General features: G+C 61.4%; 1 protein-coding gene across 1 annotated transcript in view; it reads left to right on the forward strand.

The window, feature by feature from the left end:
• Positions 1 to 22,251, forward strand: part of TBC1D22A (TBC1 domain family member 22A) — a 261,290-nt gene that overhangs the window by 233,256 nt on the left and 5,783 nt on the right. The window contains 1 exon segment of the mRNA XM_070453523.1: positions 6,888 to 6,983. Within this exon segment, the coding sequence (XP_070309624.1) occupies positions 6,888 to 6,983 (96 nt within the window).

Raw genomic sequence — 22,251 nt, forward strand, 5'->3', positions numbered from 1 at the left:
TCGGCCGTCGCAAAGCCCTGAACAGGGTTCCCTGTGCTGCACATGCGGCAGGGCCTCGTTGTTTCTGGGGAAGGACGTGGCGCCCACTCCAGCGCTCTTGCCTGGAGAATCCCACGGACAGAGGAGCCTGGTGGGCTCCAGTCCACGGGGTCACAGAGCGTCGGACACAACTGAGCGACTTCACTTTCACTTTGTTGTTGTTTGGCCTCTAAGTTGTGTCTCTTTTGTGAGACACAGGCTCTTCTGTCCATGGGCTTCTCCAGGCAAGAACACTGGAGTGGGTTGCCATGCCCTCCTCCAGGGGATCTTCCCGACCCAGGGATCAGATCAGGGGATCTTCCTGACCCAGGGATCAGATCAGGGGATCTTCCCGACCCAGGGATCAGATCAGGGGATCTTCCCGACCCAGGGATCAGATGCGTGTCTCCTGCACTGCAGGCAGACTCTTCACCTCTGAACCACCGGGGAAGGCCACAGTAGGTCCTTGTTAGTTATATATGTTTTAAAAGTCTTACGTGTAGAGAAAAGTACAGTTAATAACACGGTGCGTGCCTGTGTACTGACTACCCATTTGTGTTAAATCTGACAGTTCATTTATCATTTTTGTTTCAGATCGTTTATTACTTATTTAAAAATTTAATTTCACATACGCCATTGAAGCTTCCTTCCTCATTCTCCAGAGATAACCACTACCTTGAAATTGGTTTTTATAAAATTTCTACATGTGCTTTTTTTTTTAAATTTTCTTCACATACATATATATCCATAAACAATTTGTATGCTCTTAATATTCTGAAACTTTTTATAAATGGCATCACACATATTCTTTGGCAACTAGCTGCTTGTGCTCAGCTTTATTTTTTAATACTTACTCATCTTGGTGGATGTCATTGTATTTCACTCATTTTCAGCCTTTATAGTTTCACACTGTATGAATGTGTTATAACTCATCCATTCTCCTGTTGAAAGACATCTGAGCTGTCTCTGAGTCTTTTGCAGTTGCCAGAAGCGCCCAGTCTAACCTTCGTGCCCACGTCTCCTCACCCTCTGGCTCAGGGGGTGTCCAGTGTAAGATGGGGCTTTTCTGGGTTACAGGAGGTGACATCCCGACATTGCAGGCTCTCCAGTGAGACGTGCCCTCCAGGCCCCGCCCCAGCATGTGCAGAGTTCCTTTCAGCCCACGTCCTCCCCTGTATGCTGCAGTCTTCACAGTTCCTAGGCTTTGCCCGTTTGAAAAACCTGAGCTGACTTCTTTCTTCTGCCCATCTTGCTGTCTGCATCCCCGCTTACCCGTGAGTGTGAGCAGCTTGTCCTGTTTTCACTGACCACTCAAAGTGTGTTCACATCCTTGGCCTGCTTTTCTTAGCAGGTCACTTGTCTTCTTGTGGTTTCGTAGGCGGATTTTATAAGAAGACGCACGTCGTGGCTACTAGTCCTCTGTCAGTCAAATGTGCGTTGCAGGTGGTGTTTGCCCGTCCGTGACTTGTACATTTACCATAATTCTAGTGCCTTTGTCACAGAGGAGTTTTAAATTTTTGTGTTGTCAAATTTACTGGTTTTCTTTTTTTTTTTCAATTGATGCTTACGCTCTTAAGGTTTTGCCTTTGCGGGCTGCTTTGTAATCCTCTTTGAATTGGGGCTTATGGCATGAGGTAGGGATCTAATTTTACTCTCTCCGTATGGGTAGCCGGCTATTTCAGTATCATTTATCAAATAATCCTTTTCTTCCCCAGCTGGTCTGCCCACCCTTGTCTGCCAAAGACAGATGTCCACATTAGCATTAGATTTTGGATGTCTGATCCGATTGGAATGGGAATGGGGCTTTGATGTGGTCATTTCCAAGTGCATCCGGGATCTTCTGTGAATTGTCTTTTCCTTAGCTAGTGAGGTTTATGATTTTTAAACATGGTGTTTGTTATAGGAACAGTGTTTTCTCCTTGACCTCCAGAATTCCCCGGCCTCAGAATTCCGAGGGTGAACATTTGGTAGGAGACTCTGCTTCCAGGCTTGTTTTTCAAAAAGGTGATGGACAGCATGCTGCCGTCCAGCCGCAGCCCTGGCCTCCCTTGAGGCCATTCTGTCGGCCCGATGTTACCAGCAGCATGTGCTCTGAGCCCCCGCCACCCTGGTGCTGGGCAGCAGAAGCCCGGCCACTTCCCCTACGCGTGAGCCTTGCGGGGTCTGCCTAAAGGAGCTTGGTAAAGTGCAGAAAACAAACCAGGAATTTCATGGCGCTCATGGGAGCCCCTGGCACTGTGACCCTGTCTGGTCCTAGAGCACCCTGTTTTCTTAATTAGCGAGTAAGACAGGGTGACATTGAGATGATCTGAAACATGATTTGCCAGAATGTTCTCTTGTTGTATTAACCAGAACCATCAGAATCTTGAAGAAAATATCCCTGGCCCACTTGTTGAAGGGTCAGAGTGTTTGCTCTGCAGACTGCCTGGCGGCCTGAGGGGGCTGGAACGTGGCCTCCGCTGCAGGGAGGACGGCGTGCGGGTCGGGGGCGCTCCCTGTGGACTGGTGGGCTCTGCCCGTGTCCCACCGGACGTCCTTCCCCTCCACGCCGCGGCCGGGTCCCCCGCCTGTGGGCTGATGGAGTTGGGCTCCGGGAAGAGAGCCGGACTCGGACAAGCCTGTCCAGACCCGGTTCACCTGGTTCTGAAGCCACCCGGGCTCGCAGGGGCTTTTCCCAAGTGCTGGTTCCGGACGCAGGGCTGGGCTGTGGGTGCAGGTGGTGAGCACAGGGACAGGGCGGCAGGCTCACCTCGGGAGGAGGCTGGCTAGGTGGGTGGGGCCCTGGATGCCTGAGGGGCCGTTTCAGCCGAATCTCCAACAGGGGGAGGTTTCCAGCCGATCAGTGGCAGGATCACAGGGACTGGGGGCTGAGACTGTGGCAGGGCGCTCCCCACTGCCCCGTCCGCCTCTCCCCAGGGCTGCAGGAGGCCATGAGAAGCTGGTGTCTGTGCCCCTCCTGTCCCAGCATAAGCCCCCACACACGAGGCCTGCTCGTGGGGCCCGTCTCCTGCCGAGCAGCCTTGCCAGTTCCCTGGCTTCCTTCTCCTCCCAAGTCGCCTGAAGCCTGGGGAGGCAGGAGAGGAGGGTGTGCAGCCCGGCCAAGTGCGTGGCGGCTGGATGGCCTGGTCTGGGTCAGGCCCCCCTGCAGAGCCGGCTCTGAAATGGCCCTGACGCCATGGCTGACCGCTGTGGTCTTCAGGAGCCCCGCCTGGGTGCTTCCAGGGGGGTGCCAGGGATGACCTCTGTGGTCATCAGGAGCCCCACCCTGGGGGCTTCCCGGGGGGTGCCATGGCTGACCACTGTGGTCATCAGGAGCCCCGCCCTGGGTGCTTCCAGGGGGGTGCCAGGGATGACCACTGTGGTCATCAGGAGCCCCGCCCTGGGGGCTTCCCAGGGACACTGGGGATGACCGCTGTGGTCATCAGGAGCCCCACCCTGGGGGCTTCCCGGGGGGCGCCATAGCTGACCGCTGTGGTCATCAGGATCCTCACCCTGGGGCTTCCCAGGGACACGTCCTTGGTCCCTGGAGAGTGCTGCATGCTCCTGCCTCCCCCTGGACTTGTTGTGAAACGGCCAGTCTGTGTGGCTGGTTCCACACCAGTCGGGAAGACCCCGATTGTAGGTGCCGGATCCCAAAGATGAGGGAGACCCCCGTCCCGAGGGGGGCCCTGCTGTGGGCCCTGTGACGTGTGAGCGTCCGCTGCCTCCTGGTCTCTCCCCGCTCTGGGCAGCTGACGGTGATATTTATTGTTCAGGTTAAGCTTCATTAAAGCAGAAGCCCACTTTCCATTAGGATATGAAATTTTTATTTATTAAATTGCTATTTTAGTGTAATTTACCAAGTCATTGAAGACAAACAATCCACTTAAGAGAAGCTGTAAACCTCCGTTTTCCCCGAACGCTCTTGTTCCCGTGAACTCGTGGCTCACGCTCCGCTCTGCTCGCCAGCTTGGGAAACCTCGTGGCGGCAGTTCCCCGCCGTGTTGGCACCGGGGACTGATTCCGTGGAAGACGGTTTTTCCACGGACCAGGTGGGTGGCTTTGGGATGATTCAAGCGCGTGGCGTTTATTGCGCACTTGAACCTGGAGCCGCTGCTGATTGACTGAAGGTACAGACCCACAGCCCGGAGCTGGGGACCCCTGTCTTAGAGGACGCAGAATCTGCAGCCCACCTCCTGAACTCCGAGAGAGGGTGGGTCCGGGGGCTGGCCTAAGGCTGACCTCTGCACTCCCAGGACAAAGTAAAGGCTATTAACCAAGTTAGCAGGCCCCTCCGTCACAGGATACACCAAAGGATGCTGGTGTATTTTTAAGGGAGAGAGGCGACTATAGACCAGAAGTCTCGAGAAAATGTAAATCGAGCGAGGTAAGGAGCAGTGGCGAGGCGCTCACCCCGGGCTACTGGCAGGTGATTCCCAGGCCTTCTGCCCGGCGGCGGGGGGCCCCAGGCAGGAGACTCACCTGGAGCCTGTCCAGGGCTGAGCAGGCGCTGACGCTGGCCTTCGTCGGCCGCGGCGGTGGCCGTTAGGGGAGAAGGAAGCAAAGCTCCTCCCCTCAGAGCCTCTGAGCGCAGCCCCGCCCTCGCACGGATTTGCAGTCCCAGTTCATCGCGCTTACTCGTCTACAGTATTTCAAGCTGAAGATTTATTTGAAACCAGTCTTGGGATAATAGCGAGGGCCTTTAGCTTCTGGCAGAAGCAAATACGAATTTTTTTTTTCCTTCCCTAAAGAAAATCATTCTCGATGCATATCTCAGAGACTTCCAACAGATAGAAGTTCCAAAGAACATGTCGACAAAAAAAATGAGTGAATAGTCAATCTAAGAAAAAAGGGGCTTCCCAGGTGGTGCTCGTGGTAAAGAATCCCCCTGCCAATGCAGGAGACGTAAGAGATAAGGGTTTGATCCCTGGGTTAGGAAGATCCCCTGGAGGAGGAAATGGCAACCCACTCCAGTATTCTTGCCCAGAAAATTCCGTGGACAGAGGAGCCTGGTGGGCTATAGTTTGTGGGGTTGCAAGGTCAGACATGACTGAAGCAACTTACCATGCATGCTAAGAAAGATGTGGAGACTTTTATTCAGGCCCACCTGAGGATAATAACCTGGGAGACAGTCTTTCAGAAAGCTCTGAGGACTATTCCTCCCAATAGAAGCTAACGCACAGGAATATATTAGATACTTGAGAGAAGCATTTATACATCAGATGACAGATCGACAGTTTACCTACTCCAGGTCTGCGCGTATGGCAAGTAGTAGGTCATCCTGACCCCTTACAGGGTTAAGGCCTGTTGTCTCCTGAGGAGGCATCTTGCTGGTGCCGGGAGAAAGTTGCTGTTAGGGGGAGCAGGCGGCTGTGTCTCCTGAGAGGTCTGGTTCATGTGTCAATGCACAGCGCACGCCAGTAAGGACTAGTGACCCAGACAGAATTTTATGTTAAACACTTTTTGTCCTGCCTTAACAATAGATTTATTTCATCAAACACAAGCTCCAAGCGGGGGAATCACTAAAGTCCGAGGAGGCAGGCTACCAAAAGCGAGACTCAGCAGAGAGAACAGGCTGCAGAAAGCGCGCCGCAGAGACCGCAGAGTTCAGAGGTCACCTGCGATGTGCTGGGAGTTAAGGTCAACGTGTTCGAAGTGATGAAAGAGGGACACAGTGAGCGAGAAAGGAGGAGGAGAGGGAAACGCACAATTTACAAAGCCGCTGTGAGAAGCCATGCACGTTTCAGATGTAACGGATGAGCCGGACAGGAGTTGTGATCCAGTTGAAGAGACAACTAGTGAACTGGAAGACAGAGTTGAAGAAAGTGCATCTCCTGGAGGGACGAGAGGTGGAGCTTATGAACAGAGAGGTTGGGTGAAGTGGGAAAAGGCCTCACACCCACCTCACCAAGGTTCTGGGGAAATACAGCGAGCTCACGACATCTGCATGGGCGCATGAGTGACGGTTTTCCAAAACTGCTGGACGCTCCGCACGCTCAGGATAGCTCAAGCAGAACAAATATCACAAGGAAAACTCAGAACATCCAAGACAAACAGGGTATCTCAGAAGCAGCCGGAAAGAGGGCCTTGGTTTCCTACTGGGGAATGCGGCCCGGGACCTTGTGGAGTGAGATGAGCCGGCCTGGGGCCCAGGACAGCCGTCCTGACCTCCTCGCTGGGTCTGGGACCTGCCAGGCAGCCTCGAGCCTCGGGGCCCTTGCCTTCCTCCCCCAGCCTGATGTCTGCACGGATGGCCCTCTTTGGGTCTCCATTTGAATGTCACGTTAGGCGACTGAGCACTGTATTTAACGCGCCAGCCTCTCCCTGAGTGCCCCTGATGTTTCCCATCCTTCTCTTACGTGATGTAGATTTTATTTTTTTTGACTTCGTAAACAATTGTCACACAGTTCAGGTGGCACCCAGGGGACCCTAGCTGCAAATGCTGGTGGCGTTTGTCTGAACTGAGGCAGCGGCTGAGGAGGGGTCCAGGTGACCACGCGGGAGGGGCCTGCAGCGTTCCTGCCACCCACACTTGCCGTCAGCGTCGTGGCCAGGCAGTGCCCGGGCGGGGTGCCTGCTCCGCTGCCTGCCTCCTGGCCGGGGCCAAGACATCAGCCTCTGTGGGGAAAGCGGGGGCCCCCCTCCCACAGGGCTGCATGGAGTGGGGGCCCCTCAGATCGGCCTTCTATCATCACTGCCCGTCATCCGTGCAGGAAAGTCACGGGGCCTGCTTGCCCTGCACGTCCGCTGTGTCTGGCTGCCGATCAGAGCGAAAACCGTCTTGTTTTAATGAGACGAGAGTCAGGAGCGAAGGCTTTGCGTACCGCCGCGCCGGCTGGCTGGTTGTGTTCCCCGCCGGCCCTGACCTTCTCCACTGTTCTGTCTTGCAGTCAGAACCCGAGGGCTTCGCCAATTTCCACCTGTACGTGTGCGCTGCTTTTCTCGTGAGATGGAGGAAAGAAATACTGGAAGAAAGAGATTTTCAAGTAAGTAAATGCCTTTTCAGGAAGACCCCAGGTGTGATCCCCTGCTGGGGGAGAGAGGGGAGTTAGCTTTAGTTCTCAGGGTTGTTTTCGGAGGAGCTTTGAGACATGCCGCCTGTGGTCAGCGCTGACCTGCAGGCTGAGACCCTGCCGCCAGGGTCGTAGGTCACGGGGGGCCTGGGCTGTGTCCACACCAGCTTGCTAAGCTTGCTGTCACAGGCTCCCCAAAGACACCCCCTGGGCCGCTGCTGTGCCCCAGGGGCCTGGGGGCCCCTGGGAGCCTTGTGATGGTTGCGGGGAGTGGGGAGTTAGGGAAGGGGTGAGCACGTCATCAAACAGCCTGGCTGCCCGGCACTTCGGCGCTGTGTGGCCCCAGGCTGGTTGCTTAGCCTCTCTGATCCACATTTCCGCAGCGGCTCAGTCCCCGTTCATTAGAGGCTCTGTGCTCCCTCGACCCAGGGGCTCCAGGCGGGCCGAGTGCCTGCCCGTCCTCGCCCCAAAGAGTGCCCGTGTGGTCATGTGTGGCGTTGACCCCCGGAGGGGCCGGGCCATCTGGGGTGTGATGAGGAGATCCCCGTGGTCAGGCCCTGCGCCCTCCGGCCCCTTCACCTCCTTGAGCCCCTCTTCTTCCAACTGAGGGAGGGAAGGAGGCCCCGCTGTCGCGGGTGGCAGCGTGGTGACAGCAGACCTGTGCCCCTCAGCCCCCTGCTTGTCAGACACCCCGCGGGCCCTGCTCGTCCCTCTGGGGGCCGTGGGGAAGACCCAGCCAGCCCCCCCTCCCCGCCCCCACTGCCCAGGCCTTCCACCCCGGCCACCGGGAGACGCTGGGCAGGGAGGGCCTCTGCCCGGCCCGCAGAACCCGGGGCCCAGCCCGCCCTGCCTCCAAGTGGTCAGCAGGACGAGGTCACTTTTCCCACTCCGCTCGGGCATGTGGGGGTGTAGAGAGAGGCAGGCACCGGCCCAGGTGACCCAAGTGTGGGGAGTGGATGCAGGCCGCTGGTCCAGGCTCCCCAGGGGCCATCGTCCATGCTGGCATGGGAGAGACTGCCGGCCGGCTGGATCATTCACATGAAGGGAGAAGGGCCAGCTTCCCTGGTGGTGGCGGCCAGTGTCGATGCCTGCGCCCAGCCGGCACTTGCCTGGCCGACAGGTGACGCAGGAGCCTGGGTCCCTGGCTGACGCTGTCTCAGGGGTTCCTGCCTCGGTTTTGCTGGGGCCTCTGACTGGGGAACGGTTCCGGGAGGCCCCAGGCAAACGTTGCTCCCTCCCCGCTGCCCTGGGGCCCGCCTGGTGGGGGGAGGCGGGTAGGAAAGAGCAGGGGGCCGTGAGAGCGCCTGAGAGTGCCTGAGCTCAAGGCCCGTCCTCGAGACAACTTGAGACCCCAGCGCTGGGCGGCCACTGAGCCTCCCGGGCCAGAGAAATGGCTGAGTTCTGGCTGGGGACAGGGGCCTGGAACCACACCGAGCGACCTCGCACAGGGGCCTTGCCCCTCTGCCCGCAGTTTCTGCCACCTGCTTCCCAAACAGAGGCAGTGCTGTCAGGGCCCAAGGCCTCCAGGAGCTGCTCTGGGCGGGAGGAGGTGCCCAGCAGGACGGCGTCCGGCCCTGTTGGCCTGTTATGACTGGAGGGCGCCACGCGGGCGGCTGGTGGGGACTCTCTGCAGCCTCTCAGGGCGCTGCTCACCTGCCTTGGGGTTCACCGGGGCCAGGGGACCGGCACAGCCTGGCAGCTGGTGCGGCCACAACTCTGAGGAGCTGCAAGAGTCGCTCTCCCCCCAACTCAGGTTAGACTCAGGCCTGGCTGTCGTGGGGATGGATGGGGCCAGGCTGTGAACGCTCAGTGTGATGTGGGGAATTGAACTAAGGCAAGGAGAAGAGAAAACAAATTAAATAAAGCACCTCTGGGGCCCTGGTGGGCACAGGGCAATCGTGTGTGCAGTTGTGACATTTCAGGAAAATGATTCTGCATCCACGGGAGGCGGCCTGGGTGTCCAGCTGCAGAAATACCTGGAGAAGGCTCCAAGAGCCTCCCTCTGTGTAGATCTGTGGTTTGCCGCTGTGTCATCTCTGGGACTAGTGACTTCCCGAGGGGCATCTTGAGGAGGAAGGCCCAGCAGTGCAGGCGCTGGGGAGTGGGGCATGGGCGTGGCTCCTGCATCCAGTTCTCAGAAGCTCAGTGAAGTTGGTCCGGGCCAGCGGTCTGGTTGCGTCCAGTTCCATGAACCTCCATGAGGGCTGCTGGGTGCCCTAGCTGGAGGGAGGTCCCTTGCAGAGTGGACGGTCACCCCTGTCCTGAGCTCTGGTCCCGGAGCTTGCTGTGCCATCCGTCGTGCAGGGGACCGCATTCCACCTCAGTCTGCACACGGCCCTCAGACTGCACGCTGGGCGTCCAGAACCGCCTCCTCCCCCCACCCGCATCCTGCCTCCCACCCCCTTGCGCCAGGGAGGTCCGAGCCTGCGCCGAGGGCCTGATTCTCCCCCCGCCTGCCTTTCTCTGACCAGATTCTGTAAGGTCTTTTCGGGGAGGAGCCTCCCCACGTCCAGTCTTGTGTCCCCTGGAGGTGTGCCTGGCACGCTGACCTCATCCCAGCCCCTGTGGGGTGTTTCAGGGTGGGACTCGGGGCCCAGGGCGGGTGGGTGGCCTAGGCCCCCCCCACCCCCCAGGCACACGTGGCCGAAGTCACCCTTGGAGGTCAGGACACCTCCTCTCCCACGGGGACACGGGCAGACTGTGGGCTGGTGCTGCCCGCTTCTTGGCTGGCTCGTAGGCGCAGCTTATGGAGCAGCTGACATCAAGCCTTCCCAGGAGGTCATTCTGTTTTATCCAGAAGCCTGGGCAGCTTAGTTTGGCCTTCCAGGACGTGGGGTCGGGGCTGGAGGTGTGACTGCAGCCCCCGTGCAGGGCTGGGTGGCCCTGGCCTTGCTGTTGGGGGGCTGTGGGGGCGGAGCACCCAGGCGGGTGGTCCCTGCTGCCCGGCCATCTCTGGGGTGTGTGACCCGGCAGTGTGGGAGCAGAGATGCTCTGTGACCTCGGAAGCTTCTCCCACGGAAGCTGGCATCATGCTCTCGACGTGGAGGAGGGCACGTCCCTTAGGCGCGCAAGGCGGCCACACGCTCACCTTGCTTTTCTTCAGTGGGGAGAGTAATTAACGTGCAGTGAACAGAGCATGGAGCTTCCACAGAAATCACGGACCTTCTCCCTGCGGCCCTCGGGAGCTCCGAGGTCTGTAAACGTTTCGGGTAAGGTCATCGGTGGCTGCGTGTTTGTTTACGAGTGACCCGCCTCGTGGGCAGAAACGGCTCCCTGCACGTGCGTGGTGTCTGCAGCCGCCCGAGGCTGTGAGCGAGGGCAGGGCCCAGTCCGGAAACCCCGGTCGGCCCGCGGGGGCTTGGTGCGTGCGCGGTGGCCGCTGTGTCCCCGCGCCCCGCGTCCCTGCGGTGGGGCCTCTGCTTGCCTGGGCCCTTCTCGTCTCCTGTGACCGCTGCTCAGCGGGGCCCGAGTGGGGACGGGCAAGGGCGGCGCTGTGGGGGGCATCTGTCTGCTCTGATGTCCCCACCGGCCCCCCGTCCCGGGCCCTGCCTGTGCTTCTGTATCAGGACTCCTCAGCCTGTGGTGGCCAGGCGGCCCGGGGTGGACGGGGCCTGGCCGGGGACGGGAGGAAACCGAGGATCCGCGGGCCGGGTACCCGCCTGCTCCGAAAGGGAAGTGTGTGGGTGAGGTTGGGGCTGCGTGTGCCGTTCAGGGTAGGGTGCTGGTCAGATGAGCCTGAGGAGGATTGAGGGGCTACCCCGCCCGCCTTTGCCCCCCCGCCCCCCGTAGCCCTTCCTTCTGCCCTCAAGCCAGGGAGCGGATGCAACGGGAAGGTTCCGGAAGGTTTTCCCGCCCTCTGTCCCCCGGGGCCCGGCTGTCCAGTGCGTCCGGCCACCTGGTGGAAACGGAGGTGCCCTTGCCATCTGGCTGGACGTTGGCGCGCCTCCTCTCAGCTCACGCACTTCTGTCTCATGTGCGTTCGGGGCTCCATCCCCTCCCGGACGAGTCCCCCTGCATCTTGGCCTTGGTGCCCTAGGGCCCCCAATGCATAGTTAGCTCCCGGCCTGGTCTCTTTTCCTGGATGGTAGGAACGGCCGTGGGGCAGGGTGGGCAGCACTAACTGCCCGCTGAGCGGCCTTCCACGGGTTAATGCTCCTTGGTTTTGTGTTTCAGCCTGTGTTCATTTGACACATCAAATGTCAGGAAATGCCAGCATGAAGATCAATTGTGTCTCTCTTTGTCGTTTCGAGGCATTTTAAAGACAAAATTGGGTCAGTTGAAGAGCGATCTTCAAGCGCATCGCTCCGTTCTGTGTTCCCTTGGGTCACGCGTGTTCGGGGGTGGGGGGTGCGTGGCCGTGGGTGGGGCCAGCTGCTGACACCTTCTTGACCAGGAGTTCCTGGGGTGTCGGCCCCCTGCTGCGAGCTGTCCCGGGCGAGATGGTGGAGCCCAGGAATGAAGACTTGCCCGGTGCTGGGTGCGTGGCAGGGCGACAGCTGTGTGCTCACGTTCCACAGGCAGGCAGGCAGGCGGCGGGGCGCGGATGGTAGGAGCAGTCAGTTCTGCACTGTTGGGCCCTGGCTGCGGCTGCTCTGAGGGAGTCTTGTCCCTGAGGCTGCTCTGCCCCCGGTGGAGGGGAGCCTAACCTGGGCCAGCAGTCCGTCCGCATAGGAAGGACGCCGGGGAGCCGCGGGCATGCTGGGCCAAGCCCTGTAGGAGGCTGGTGGGCCCGGCCTGTCCTCCTGGAAGAGCGGTAGGCTCTCCGTGGCGCTGTGAAGCCTGCTCAGGAGGAAGGAAATGACCTGGTGGCCACACGTGGAGCCAGCCTGGATCCCTGAGCACCGTCGTGGCCGTGGCCTCGGCGTCCGGCTCCCTGCCGTGTATGAGCCGCTCTGTCGCTGTGGGGGGTGGGGGCGCCGTGCGTGTTTGACGGCGGCCACGCGCTCCCTGTGGGCCGCTGAAGTGACTCCAGTGGCCGAAACAGCACTGTCTTGGCCCCAGAGGAGGGGCTGGGCTGCAGAGAGGGTGACCGTCCGTGCGCTGGGCTGGCCGATCCGCGTGCCTGGCTGTGGTCTGCATGCCTGGTGGTCGCTCTCTTTGGGACGGGAGGCCCTTGCCGCTGCCAGCCCCTCCCCACGCGGAGGGAGGCCGGGACCCCTGACCCGAGGGGTCCTCCTGGAGGCCTGCCTGCCCGCCCCGCCACCCCACGTCCCAGTGCTCTATCTTTCCCGAGTGCAGCCCCCCGGGGGGCAGGGGCCTTGTCACCTCAGCTGTCCCTCCCCCGCCCCTGGGCTCCTGTCCCCTCCCTCCTGGGGGGCTGTTCGCTGCGGTCGTCTCCCGGGAGGTGTGTGTCTGCCCCCCGTCCCGGGGGCCTGTTCGCTGCGGTCATCTCCCGGGTGGCGTGTGAAGAGCAGTGATGAGAGTGGGCACCAGGCTGTGGAAAGTCGATTCTGTCCCAGGACCGTCCGCAGATGCAGCTGAGCTCTTGTTGAATCAGCCCGCTCTGCTGTGGGCTCTGTCCCCTCCAGGAGATGAGCCGCTGGAACTCGGGGCCGGGCCAGGCCTGGTGGCCTTGGGGCTGAGCCCAGGCCTCTAACTGCCGCCTGGAGAGCCCGCCCGTCACCAGGTCCCCCCGCCCTGGGCTGAGTGTGCCAGTGCGAGTCCTGGAGCGGACGGCCGGAGCGGGCGGTCCACACGCGCTCCCCAGAGCCTCACTTTCCTTTCTCTCCTGCGGTTCTGCCGGCGTGAGTGCTGGCAGGCCCTGCTGGTGATCCTCGGGCTCTGCGGGGTGGGCGGGGCCCTGCTCTGAGAGGTTCCAGTGGCCCCCAGCCCCGGCCTGCCCGTGATCTAAGAGCTGAGATGAGTCGGTGCTGGCTTCTTAGTTACTCACGGACATTAGGAGACCCTCATGGATGTTAGGAGGCCCCAGGATCCCCAGGACTCTTGCTGGTCCGTCCAGCAGTTTCCCTTCCGGGGCGGCCATTCCCATCAACTCGTAGGTGAGGGTCACTAGAGGGCCTTCAAAAGGGGGAGGGTTATGGGGTCAGCACTGTCCCCGTGTATTCTCACCCCAATCTCATGCCTCAAAATTAAAAAAAAGTTAATAAAGCTTTTTATTTATGTATATATAAATTTTAAAAACCAGAAAGTTCTAAAAGCCCTTTTACCAAAAACAAGCCACTCCTTCTCCCCGCCTCCCTCCCACGTGACGGGCAGCACGCGATCTAGCGTTGTTCTGTGTCCGCCTGTCTTTCCCAATTGCTGTTTCCTGATTTGTTTGCACGGCGACCCCCCAAGCAGGAAGGGGAGCGGGGCCTCTGCACTTCTCCTTGGGCCCCGGGTCCCCGGCATCCTGGGCAGACGGCAGCCTGGCCGTGCTGCTCCCCAGGGCGGCGGGAGCCGCTCGCGGGTTCACTGCGCCCCCTCCCGTCGTCCTTGGACACGGGCTGCTTTCCCTGGACTGAGCAGCTGTGTCGCCCCGTCCTCTCTGAGCTCGTCACGGAGTCGTCTCCATGCAGTTTATTGGAAGCGGCAGCCTCTCCGGAAGCCCAGCGCCCGGACGCTGCTGCTGGCATCCTGCCCCGCCTGCCTGCCGCCCCTGCCCTCTCACTGGGCCAGGGCCCCTGCAGCCTGACCCCACGGTCGTTTAGGTGACGTCTGTGAAACATAGCTCATTTCATTTCCTGTCCAGCTTCACCTTCGCATAAAGGTGATGATTGAGCATTGTCGTGAGTGGGAATTCGTCACTTCCCCACAGTCCCTGGCACACACCAGGACTTCTTAGCCTCTCGGAGGTGAATTCCTGGCCGCTAAATGATCTCAACGTGAAATTTGAAAAATCCTCTATGTCTGCATATGAAAAGGTGTATTTAACGTGAAGCTTGGCCGCGTTGTAATTGTTTGTCACACAGCATCTCTGAAAGTGCCCAGTCCGGGACCAGGCAGGTCGTGAGCCCCCCTTCTGAGGGCGGCTTGGGGTCCCCAGGCCCCAGAGCCCGAGTGTGAGACAGGCCCCCAGAGTCGGCCTGGCGGATAGAAGGGGCTGCTACGCCACAGGCTTCGGTGTCGGCTCAGACGCCCCCGGGGCGGAGTCGGGATCCTCCGGGGAGGGACTGTGCAGGGAGGGGTGTGCGTGGGATCCGCTGGAGCCGTGGCAAGTGCTCCCTCTCCCTCCTCCCTCCCTCTCCCTGGGTGGAGGTGATGCTGCAAGCCCATCTGGGTCGCTCTTTCCCTCCCGGCTGGGTGCCTGCATCCCCGGGTCTGCCCACTTGCTCCAGCCGGTTCCCAGTCCAGCCTCCGTCAGGACTAGCCTGCCCTGCAGGTGAGAGGAGGGCAGCCCAGAGCAGCGTCTTCTGCTAGGGTCTCTCTCCCTGCTCATTTCTGCCGTGAATTAGTCTTGCCATTAAAGAAAAAATTACACCCACCATTCAAATCATTAATTGAAAGGCCCTTATTATCTCATTAATGGTGTTTGATATCTAAGGCAGATAGACTCGGAAAAGCTCATCTGTTCAGTCCCTGAAGTAATGTAATTACATCTCGGGCCTTATTAAAACGTCTCCCTCGCAGCCCCCTCAGCCGTCATGTGTTCCATCTTGCCGCCTCCCGCGGATGCCCGAACGTATCTCCATAGAGACAAGAACGCCCAGACCTGGGTGGGCCCGCGTGGATGCCCCGACGGGGCGGTCTGGCCGGCTGGTCAGCGCCGCTCTGCCTTTGGGGACGCTGATGGGCCCCGGATCCTTGGAAGCCTTCCTGGCCGCGGGCAGGTCTGATTCAAGCTTGTCAGGTGGCGGAACTTGGAGGGAGGGCGCTGATCCCACAGACTTAGTGGCCACTCGCGCCCGCGAGGCCAGCGGCGCTCCCTGTAAACCCGGGCCGGGAAGTAACGGCCTCTGTACTGACGGCTGGGAGAGCGTGTCCCGCCCGCCCTCCTGCCAGCTGGGGCTAATGGTCCCCAGCTCCGGCCGCCTGTATGGAAGGAGCCCCTATGCCTCGTGGCGGCTCTGGGTCCTCTGCTCATTTAACCCCGTGCTGGTTCCCACGCGACCGTCATGCACCCCGGGCCCCGGGCTCTGTGCTGGGGGATGGGGGTGCTGCCCGGAGGGGAGCAGGCTCCGGCCAGCCTGCCTCCCAGGCCTCTGAATGGGCCCTGGGTCAGCGCCGTCCTGACGGGGCCGCTCCGTCGGGAGAGGTGGGAGGGGGGCGGGTTTGGGCTGTCCACGTCACCAGTGGAGTTGCCGCAACAGGACCTAGGCAGGGAAAGAGGAGCCAGTGGCTTGGGGGGCCTCTGGCCCGCCTTCCAGGCTGGAAAACGAGGCTCAGAGTAAGCGAAGGGACCGCGGGGCTCGGATGCCAGCTCCCTGGGGCTCCCGGCTGTGACTGCCCTGTCTGGGCCCGCTGTGGCCCAGGTTCTGCCCTGGGCCCTTCCCGGGAGGCTCCCGTCGGTCGGTGGCAGCAGACCTCTGCGGGGGGTGAGGCTATGCAATCGCCCGCTCTCACCCAGAGACTTGGGCACAGAGAGCCCGGCGACTCAGGAGCCCTGAGAGGCCTCTGAGCCTCAACCCCCTGGGGGCCACGACCCGAGAGGGGCTCAGAGACGGGCAGGGCGCAAGCACCATCCAGCACCCCCGGGCCCTGGGCTGGGGGCTGCCAGGGTCCAGGCGAGGTGACAACACAGGGCATGCTCCCACCACCCCCCGCCCCCCGAGCCCCGCAGGCCTGGCTCAGCCGTCCTGGCCCTGGGCGGAGGGTTCAGCTTGAAGCTAACAAGCTTGACCACGGGGTCCTGGGCTCGCCAAGGCCTCAGCCCTTGAGCCTCATAAATAATAGTGATAAGATGAAACGAGATGGAAGCGCTCAAAGAACTCTGCCTTGTCATCCACTTCCAATCCTAAAAGCCCTTGTTCTGTACGGAACTTTCATTTTGTTACCCTAATTAGTTTGCAGATTTTCAGGGCAAACACGATAGGATTTCTCGATTCAATTTTGGGGTGTTTGTTTTTTGAGACAGAGCTCACAGAAGTTGCATTGATCTTTTTAACTCCTCATGCAAAGAGAAAATATTTGCTTTCCTCTTGTTTGGTGCGTCCGATCCTCCGCCAGGCGGGCGAGGCCGAAGGGCCAGTGGACGGGACACAGGGGCTTGGCGGACACCGGACCCCCCGCAGCAGACAGACGGGACCCCTGTTGCCGCTTATCAGGGAGCCATGGGCCCTACCACGCCCCCGTCTTTCCTTCTCCACGCGGGCAGGCTTTCCTGGGGCTCCGTCTGCGGGAGCTGGGATGCCCCCAGCCTCACGCTCTGAGCCCGAAGCCGGGACCCTTCCCCGCTGAGTGCTTCCCGTCGCCAGCGACCCCCAGCCAGAGGCAGACCGTGCCCCTGTCTGGGCTCAGCGTTTCGGTCTGAGGGATGGGGAATCACGCCCCCTCGGGGAGTCCTCACCAGTGTCTCTGTCACCAGAAGGTGTCCTTATCCCCTGGGAGCCCCGAGACACCGCGTGTGAACCCCATCCTAGTCGAGGAGCTGGGAAGCAGCGCATGGCAGGGTCCCCCCCGGCTCAGCAAGGCAGAGCTGCCCAGGGCCGCAGCCTGTGAAGCCGACAGAGGCTGGAGCTGACCCTGCCCCATGCCGGCCATGTGCTCTGCGGGTTCTGACTGAGGACACGCAGCCCCCGCCTTGCAGGGCAGTGGGTCAGGCCGTGGACAGTGGTGTCTGCAGCCGGGCGTGACGTGGGTGTGTTTCCCAGAGAGGCTGCAAGGATTGTGTGTCTGCAGCCCCTCCCCCCGGGCACGCCGTCCCCTCGGGCTTGAGGGGTGGGGGCTCCAGGTGCCGCCTCTTCTCGTCCGCCTCCTTGGGGAGCGCCCTCCTTGTTAGCGGCCCGCTGGGTGCCTTCCAGCTGCCTGTTTGGCGGGAGCCCAGGACACACAGGCGGCCGGCTCTGGAGAGTCTGTGGCCGTCTCATCTGGTGGTCCAGCCTGGACCTGGGCGCCTTGGCCTGGAAAGTGAGTGAATGCCACACCAAGTCTTTGCATGTGTCACTGTTGCGTCCACGCTGGGTCACCCCTGGGCTCAGGCCTCCCAAGGCCGCTTCCCTGAGTAACTGCCGGGCCAGTGTCTGGGGCAGGGGTTGCCGAGTGGAGCATCTCGGAGGACAGGCTTGGCACTGACATGGGTCCCGTGTGTGCCCACAGGTCCCGCACACCATTTCCAGGGGACGCACCCACGACCCCTGTAGCTCAGGCGTTGAGGCCCCAGGTGCCTGCATTCCTGCCGTAGCAGGGTCTCCGTCTGTCTTGTGCACAAGATGGGGTCTCAGTGACCCACAGCGTCAGGTGTGAAGCTGCCTGCCCCAGGGTCTCAGGGCAATGGGCAGCCCCTGTCACAGGCCCCCTCCACTGCCCTCAGCCCCTTCAGAGGAGGGGGCTTCCCAGCGGGGGTCATGCTGGCATGGGCCCTCACGGTGCGGCTTAGCCGACATGCACCCTGGTGCTCAGACGTCGGGGGAGGCACTGGCCTCTGGGTGCCGGCTTTATGTCTCCAGACAGCCCCGTTGCCATAACCCTCATTCCTGCCGGGGCGGGCACGCCAGCCTGGGACCTGTCAGAGGCAGACGGCCCGGCACCTCCTGGGCCCTGATCGCTCTTGATTAGATTGGCACTCCTCAATACCCGTCTGCGACTCCATCTGCATTACAGTCGCTCTCGGGACAGCTCAGTCACGTTGAAGACGGGCTGCAGGGGGCAGCGACGCCCCCAACCAAGCCCAGTGACTCGACGCGGTTTCTCCTCCGTGGGAGCGTGGACGTAACTTGAGCAGAAGTTGGGTGTGTATTTAGGAATCAGCGGAAATAACCAGCGCGCTGAGATGCTGAGTGTGTGGGATTGCTGCTGCTTCCTGGTGGCCGGTTGGCTCTGCCTGTTCCAAGCTGGGTCTCCCTGGTCGTGGGCTCGGGGCCGGGGGGCTCAGAGGTGGGAACGGGGGTTCAGGCTATTCACTGGAGACAACCCTGGCATGGGAGCACCCCCTGCCCGGCCTGCCCTCCCCTGCAGTCCAGGGTGGACGTGGGCGCCCCGGGGGGTCCTGGACGCGTCAGCGTTGCTGCTCCAGGCCTGGGCCTGGCGGGCCGCTTGCCACGTGGTTCTCGGTGCGGTGGTGGTGCATTGGTCCTGGGAGAGCATGATGTACACCCCCACCCGAGAAACACACCTCCTGATGAGCAGCCAAGTGGCAGCCCCGAGCGGGTGCTCAGCTGGGGGACCTGGGATTCAGACTCCTGCCCCCGGGCGTGGGGCCTTCGTCACGCCCCCGTCCTCACCGGTCACCTGCCACAGGACGTGCTCGCAGCTGTGTGCATCGGTTTGATTGGTGATGGTGCTGACTGATCATGAGCCTCCTCATGCTGCGAGGCCCTCTGCCAGGCTGGGGGCACAGGCCCGAGTGTGGCTCAGCGGTGGCCTCACAGACGCAGGCTGAGGTCGGCTGCTCCCGGGGTTCCAGTGGGAAGGATAGGGCCATGGCCTACTTTTAGGGCCATCCCAGATGTTGTTTTGTTTATCTTTTTAATCTGTCCTTCCTCCTACCTGCTCGTGTGTGTATCCACCGTCCTTCTCTCTACCTACCATCCATCCATCTATCCACTCCCCACTCACCTATCCATTCATCTAGCCAGCCAGCCATATGTTCATCCACCCATCCAACTATCCACCCACCCACTCACCCATCCATACATCTATCCACCCATTGTCCCATCCATGTATCCACCCACCATCCACCCATCCACTGTCCTCCTGTCCATCCATCTGCCAACCTGCCCTCAGCCCAGCATTTACTGGGACACATGCCCTGCTCTCCGTCGAGCACCATGAAGGTTCAGGTTCCTGCTGGGCGTAGTCCAACTGAGCCTTCACCCTCAAGAAGTCCACTCACAAGGTGAAATCAGGTATAGGCCCCGAGGCTGCCGCTGCTGTGGACACTTCAGGAACCGCAGCCTCCCCCTCCCCCCCGTCCCATCCCAGCCTGAGCCCGGCAGGGTCTTCTCTGCCACCGAGGCTCTTGGCGGAGCGGATGGGGATGGGGGTGGGGAGAATCTCTTCTTTAAACACCTCTCTGAATTGATGAAGACAGAAAGGAAACTTTTGCCCTTAAAAGTCCATAAATCTTGGGCCCAGAGTGTTTGGACCAGTGACCCTTTAACATTCCTGAAAACAAAAGGGATGCGTCCTAACGGCCAGCGATTTACAGCCTGGGTGTTACTGGAGTCTGGAGGTAAAAGCCAGCCTGCACAGTGCTCCATTAGTTCTGAACGGTTCCCAGGAGTAAGCTTGCGTTTAAACCTCCGGGTTGGGGCCCTGGTCCTGCGGCTGAGCGGATGGTCCCCCCCGCCGGGAAGGGTGTTTCTGCAGCGCCCCCCGTGAGAAACAGGGGCTGGAATCCTGGCCTGGATGAGGGGTTCCTCCCTGGCCGCTCCTGCCCGCAGGGCCCCCTCCAACAGGTGCTCTGCACGAGGGTGAAGGGCCCTGCCCCGAGTTGGTCCCAGGCCTGGCACAGACCGTAGGGTGGGCGCCTTGGTGTCAGGAGACCTGGGAGCACCTCGTCGCTCGCTGCCCCGCACACCTCCACCTCCTTTCTTGCGCGCTCCGCCTCACGGCCTCCCCCAGCCTCCTGCTCCGGTCAGTCCTCTGGAGGTGTCCGAGGCCCCTGCCCATGGCCCTCCCGCTCCTGGTGAGGCCGGGTGCCCGTGGACGGAGGGTCTGAGGGCATCGTGTAACTTGAGGAGATGGGAGGCCCCCAGCCTTCCAAGTGCCCAGGGTAAGGATGCTCCAGAACCTCATTGCCTTTGGCTTCTTTTGTAGAAAAAGAGCCCAAACCTCCCCCTCGCCTCCACCCCGACCTTCCTGAGCCCGGGCCCCCGTCTCCTTTCCCGGGTCAGAGCCCTGCCTCTGGGCCGCCAGGGCCCTCGGTGGGGCCGCGCGTCTCTCGTGAGCCGTGAGGGGATGTGGTGACCCTGGAGTTCGTCTCCAGAGCCTCCGTTCACCCTAGAAGGTTCTTTGTGTTTGGGGGGCAGGGACCCTCTTTTGTGGTGAAGCGGTCCTTGTCTGCAGCGTAAAGCCAGGGGGTGAGAGAGGGGCAAGGCGGCCAGAGCCCGCCCGCCCGCCTTCCGGGCACTGCTGCGAGGCTCCAGAGGGGAGTGGCGGGGAGACCCCTGGGAGGCGGGCTGCGGGTGAGGGTGTGTTGTGCCTGCCGGCCGACATTCCTCCGGGGGCCTCCGCTTGTCAAGCCCGCTGCCCCCACATTCAGCTCTCGGGGACGCTGGGCTTGTCACCTTCGGGTGCTCGATGTCACTGCAGGGGAACGCGTGCAGGTGAGGGTCCCTGCGCAGACCCAACTTCAATGGCTGAGATCCTGGGTCTTGGGGTTCAGGGGGACGGAGGGTTTGGTGCCACTGAGCCCCTGCTGTGTGGACAGAGATCGTAACAGGACGGGGCGCAGATGTCAGAGGTGCCCGCGTCCTCCCAGCAGCACCGCCAGCAGCTGTGGCCCTGAGGCCCCAGGCCCACCCGAGGGAGGGTGGAGCTGCTGGCTTCTGGAGAGCAGGGTAGGTGGGGGATGGTTTTCTTTTCTACGTGATGTTGGTGATGGTGCCCTACAGGCTGGGGGCAGGGTGGGAAAGCGGGGGCCAAACGATCACCCACCAAAAGGTGGCGATGGGCTGGGCCGGGGTGGGAGGGAAGGTGGTCCTGGGGGCGGGAGTGCAGTGCGTGGAAGGTGGGGGGACTGGTGTAGTTTGCGCGCCTTTACACGTTGTTATGGCTGCAGGGGAACACACTGGTGTGGAGGGGTGCAGGCGGCCATGGGGCTCTCAGGGGTGGTCTTCAGGGCGAGGCGAGGGGGTGGAGACCCCGGTGATGGTGATCCTTGGCCCAGAGGATCCATAGGGGTGAAGAGGGCCCGGGCATGCAGCCTGAACAGCTGGGCAGAGGGAGGGTTCGCCGAGGAGCTTGGCAGAGTGACCAGAGGTGAGTTGCGGGCGGGATGGGGTCAGGGGGTGTCTCAGTAGGGAGGACCTGCACTGGGGAGCCACTGAACGTGGGGAGCGGGCCTCACGTGGGGAGCCACCTGGCGACGCCGTCCCTGCCCCGGAGCCCAGCAGGGTAGCCCCAGGGATGGGGGGGCTGCTGGTCCCCATGCAGACAGCACTCCTGAGCTCCCAGAGCTCCAGCTGCCGGGACCACAGCCCCACTCCCCTCTGTGACCCCCGCCCCTGATTCTCGAGGTAAGCAGCTGGCGCTGCCTCCAGGCCCTGAGCCTGCTCCGCGGCCGCCTCGCCTCTGCCTGTTTGAAGGGGCGTCTCTGCCGCCTTGCTGATAAAAGTGGGCCTGGGGCCGCCTCCTGTGAGTGGGCGCGCTTCCCGGCCCGGCGCCCCCAGTGAGGCCGGCCCCTCCCCAGAGCACCGTGAGCAACCAGCCCCCAGCCCACAGAGCCGAAGGGCCTGTGCAGGACGGAGCGGCGGCTCTGATCACCGTGCCAGGATTTTAAGTATTCTCCGTGTGCCAATCAGGCATCTCCCGGCCGCATGCAGACACGTGAGACGCAGAGCAGCTCGGCCGGGGCGCTTGTGCCAAGCTTGTTTTCAGTACCTGAAGGCGTTTTGTCTTTAGACATCCTTTTTTTTGGCAAAGAAATGCGAAATTAATTGCAAGGACAGCGCGCCTCCTGGAGCCATCAGAGGCCCCCCAGAAGAGCGTTCTCCCGCGGTGTCGCCTTCACTTCCCACCTTCCGGGGGCTGTCAGCAGCCACCGGGCCGGCCTGGCAGCTGGCCGTCCAGCCCAGCCGGCTGTCAGCGCCCTTCTATTTTTAGCCGTGGTTTGGTCCTGGAACTTGACAAGATTTTTCAAACTAATAAGTGGATTGTCAAAGGAATCAGCTGTCACAGAACCGTCTGGGAGGGAAGGGGCGGGAAGGAGGAGTGGCAGCCCCAGGCACCCGGCGCTGCTCAGGCAGCAGGGCCAGGTGCAGCCGCCCAGCCCCCCTGCGGGCGTCAGCGCCCGCTCCCCACCCCGGCCGGCAGGGTGTCGCCCTTGAGATACGCATGGGTCTGTCATCCTGGACGCTGGGGTTGGAGCTGGGCTGGGACGCGGGATGGGACATGGTGAGTGGGGCCATGGCTGTGGGGACAGGGCCATCTGTGGTGCGGGCGCTGAACCACCCAGGCCTCCCCTGCCTCGGGCGCCTCACCT

Source organism: Odocoileus virginianus, chromosome 23, assembly GCF_023699985.2.
Source record: "Odocoileus virginianus isolate 20LAN1187 ecotype Illinois chromosome 23, Ovbor_1.2, whole genome shotgun sequence".
In the NCBI taxonomy this organism is placed as follows: Eukaryota; Metazoa; Chordata; class Mammalia; order Artiodactyla; family Cervidae; genus Odocoileus; species Odocoileus virginianus.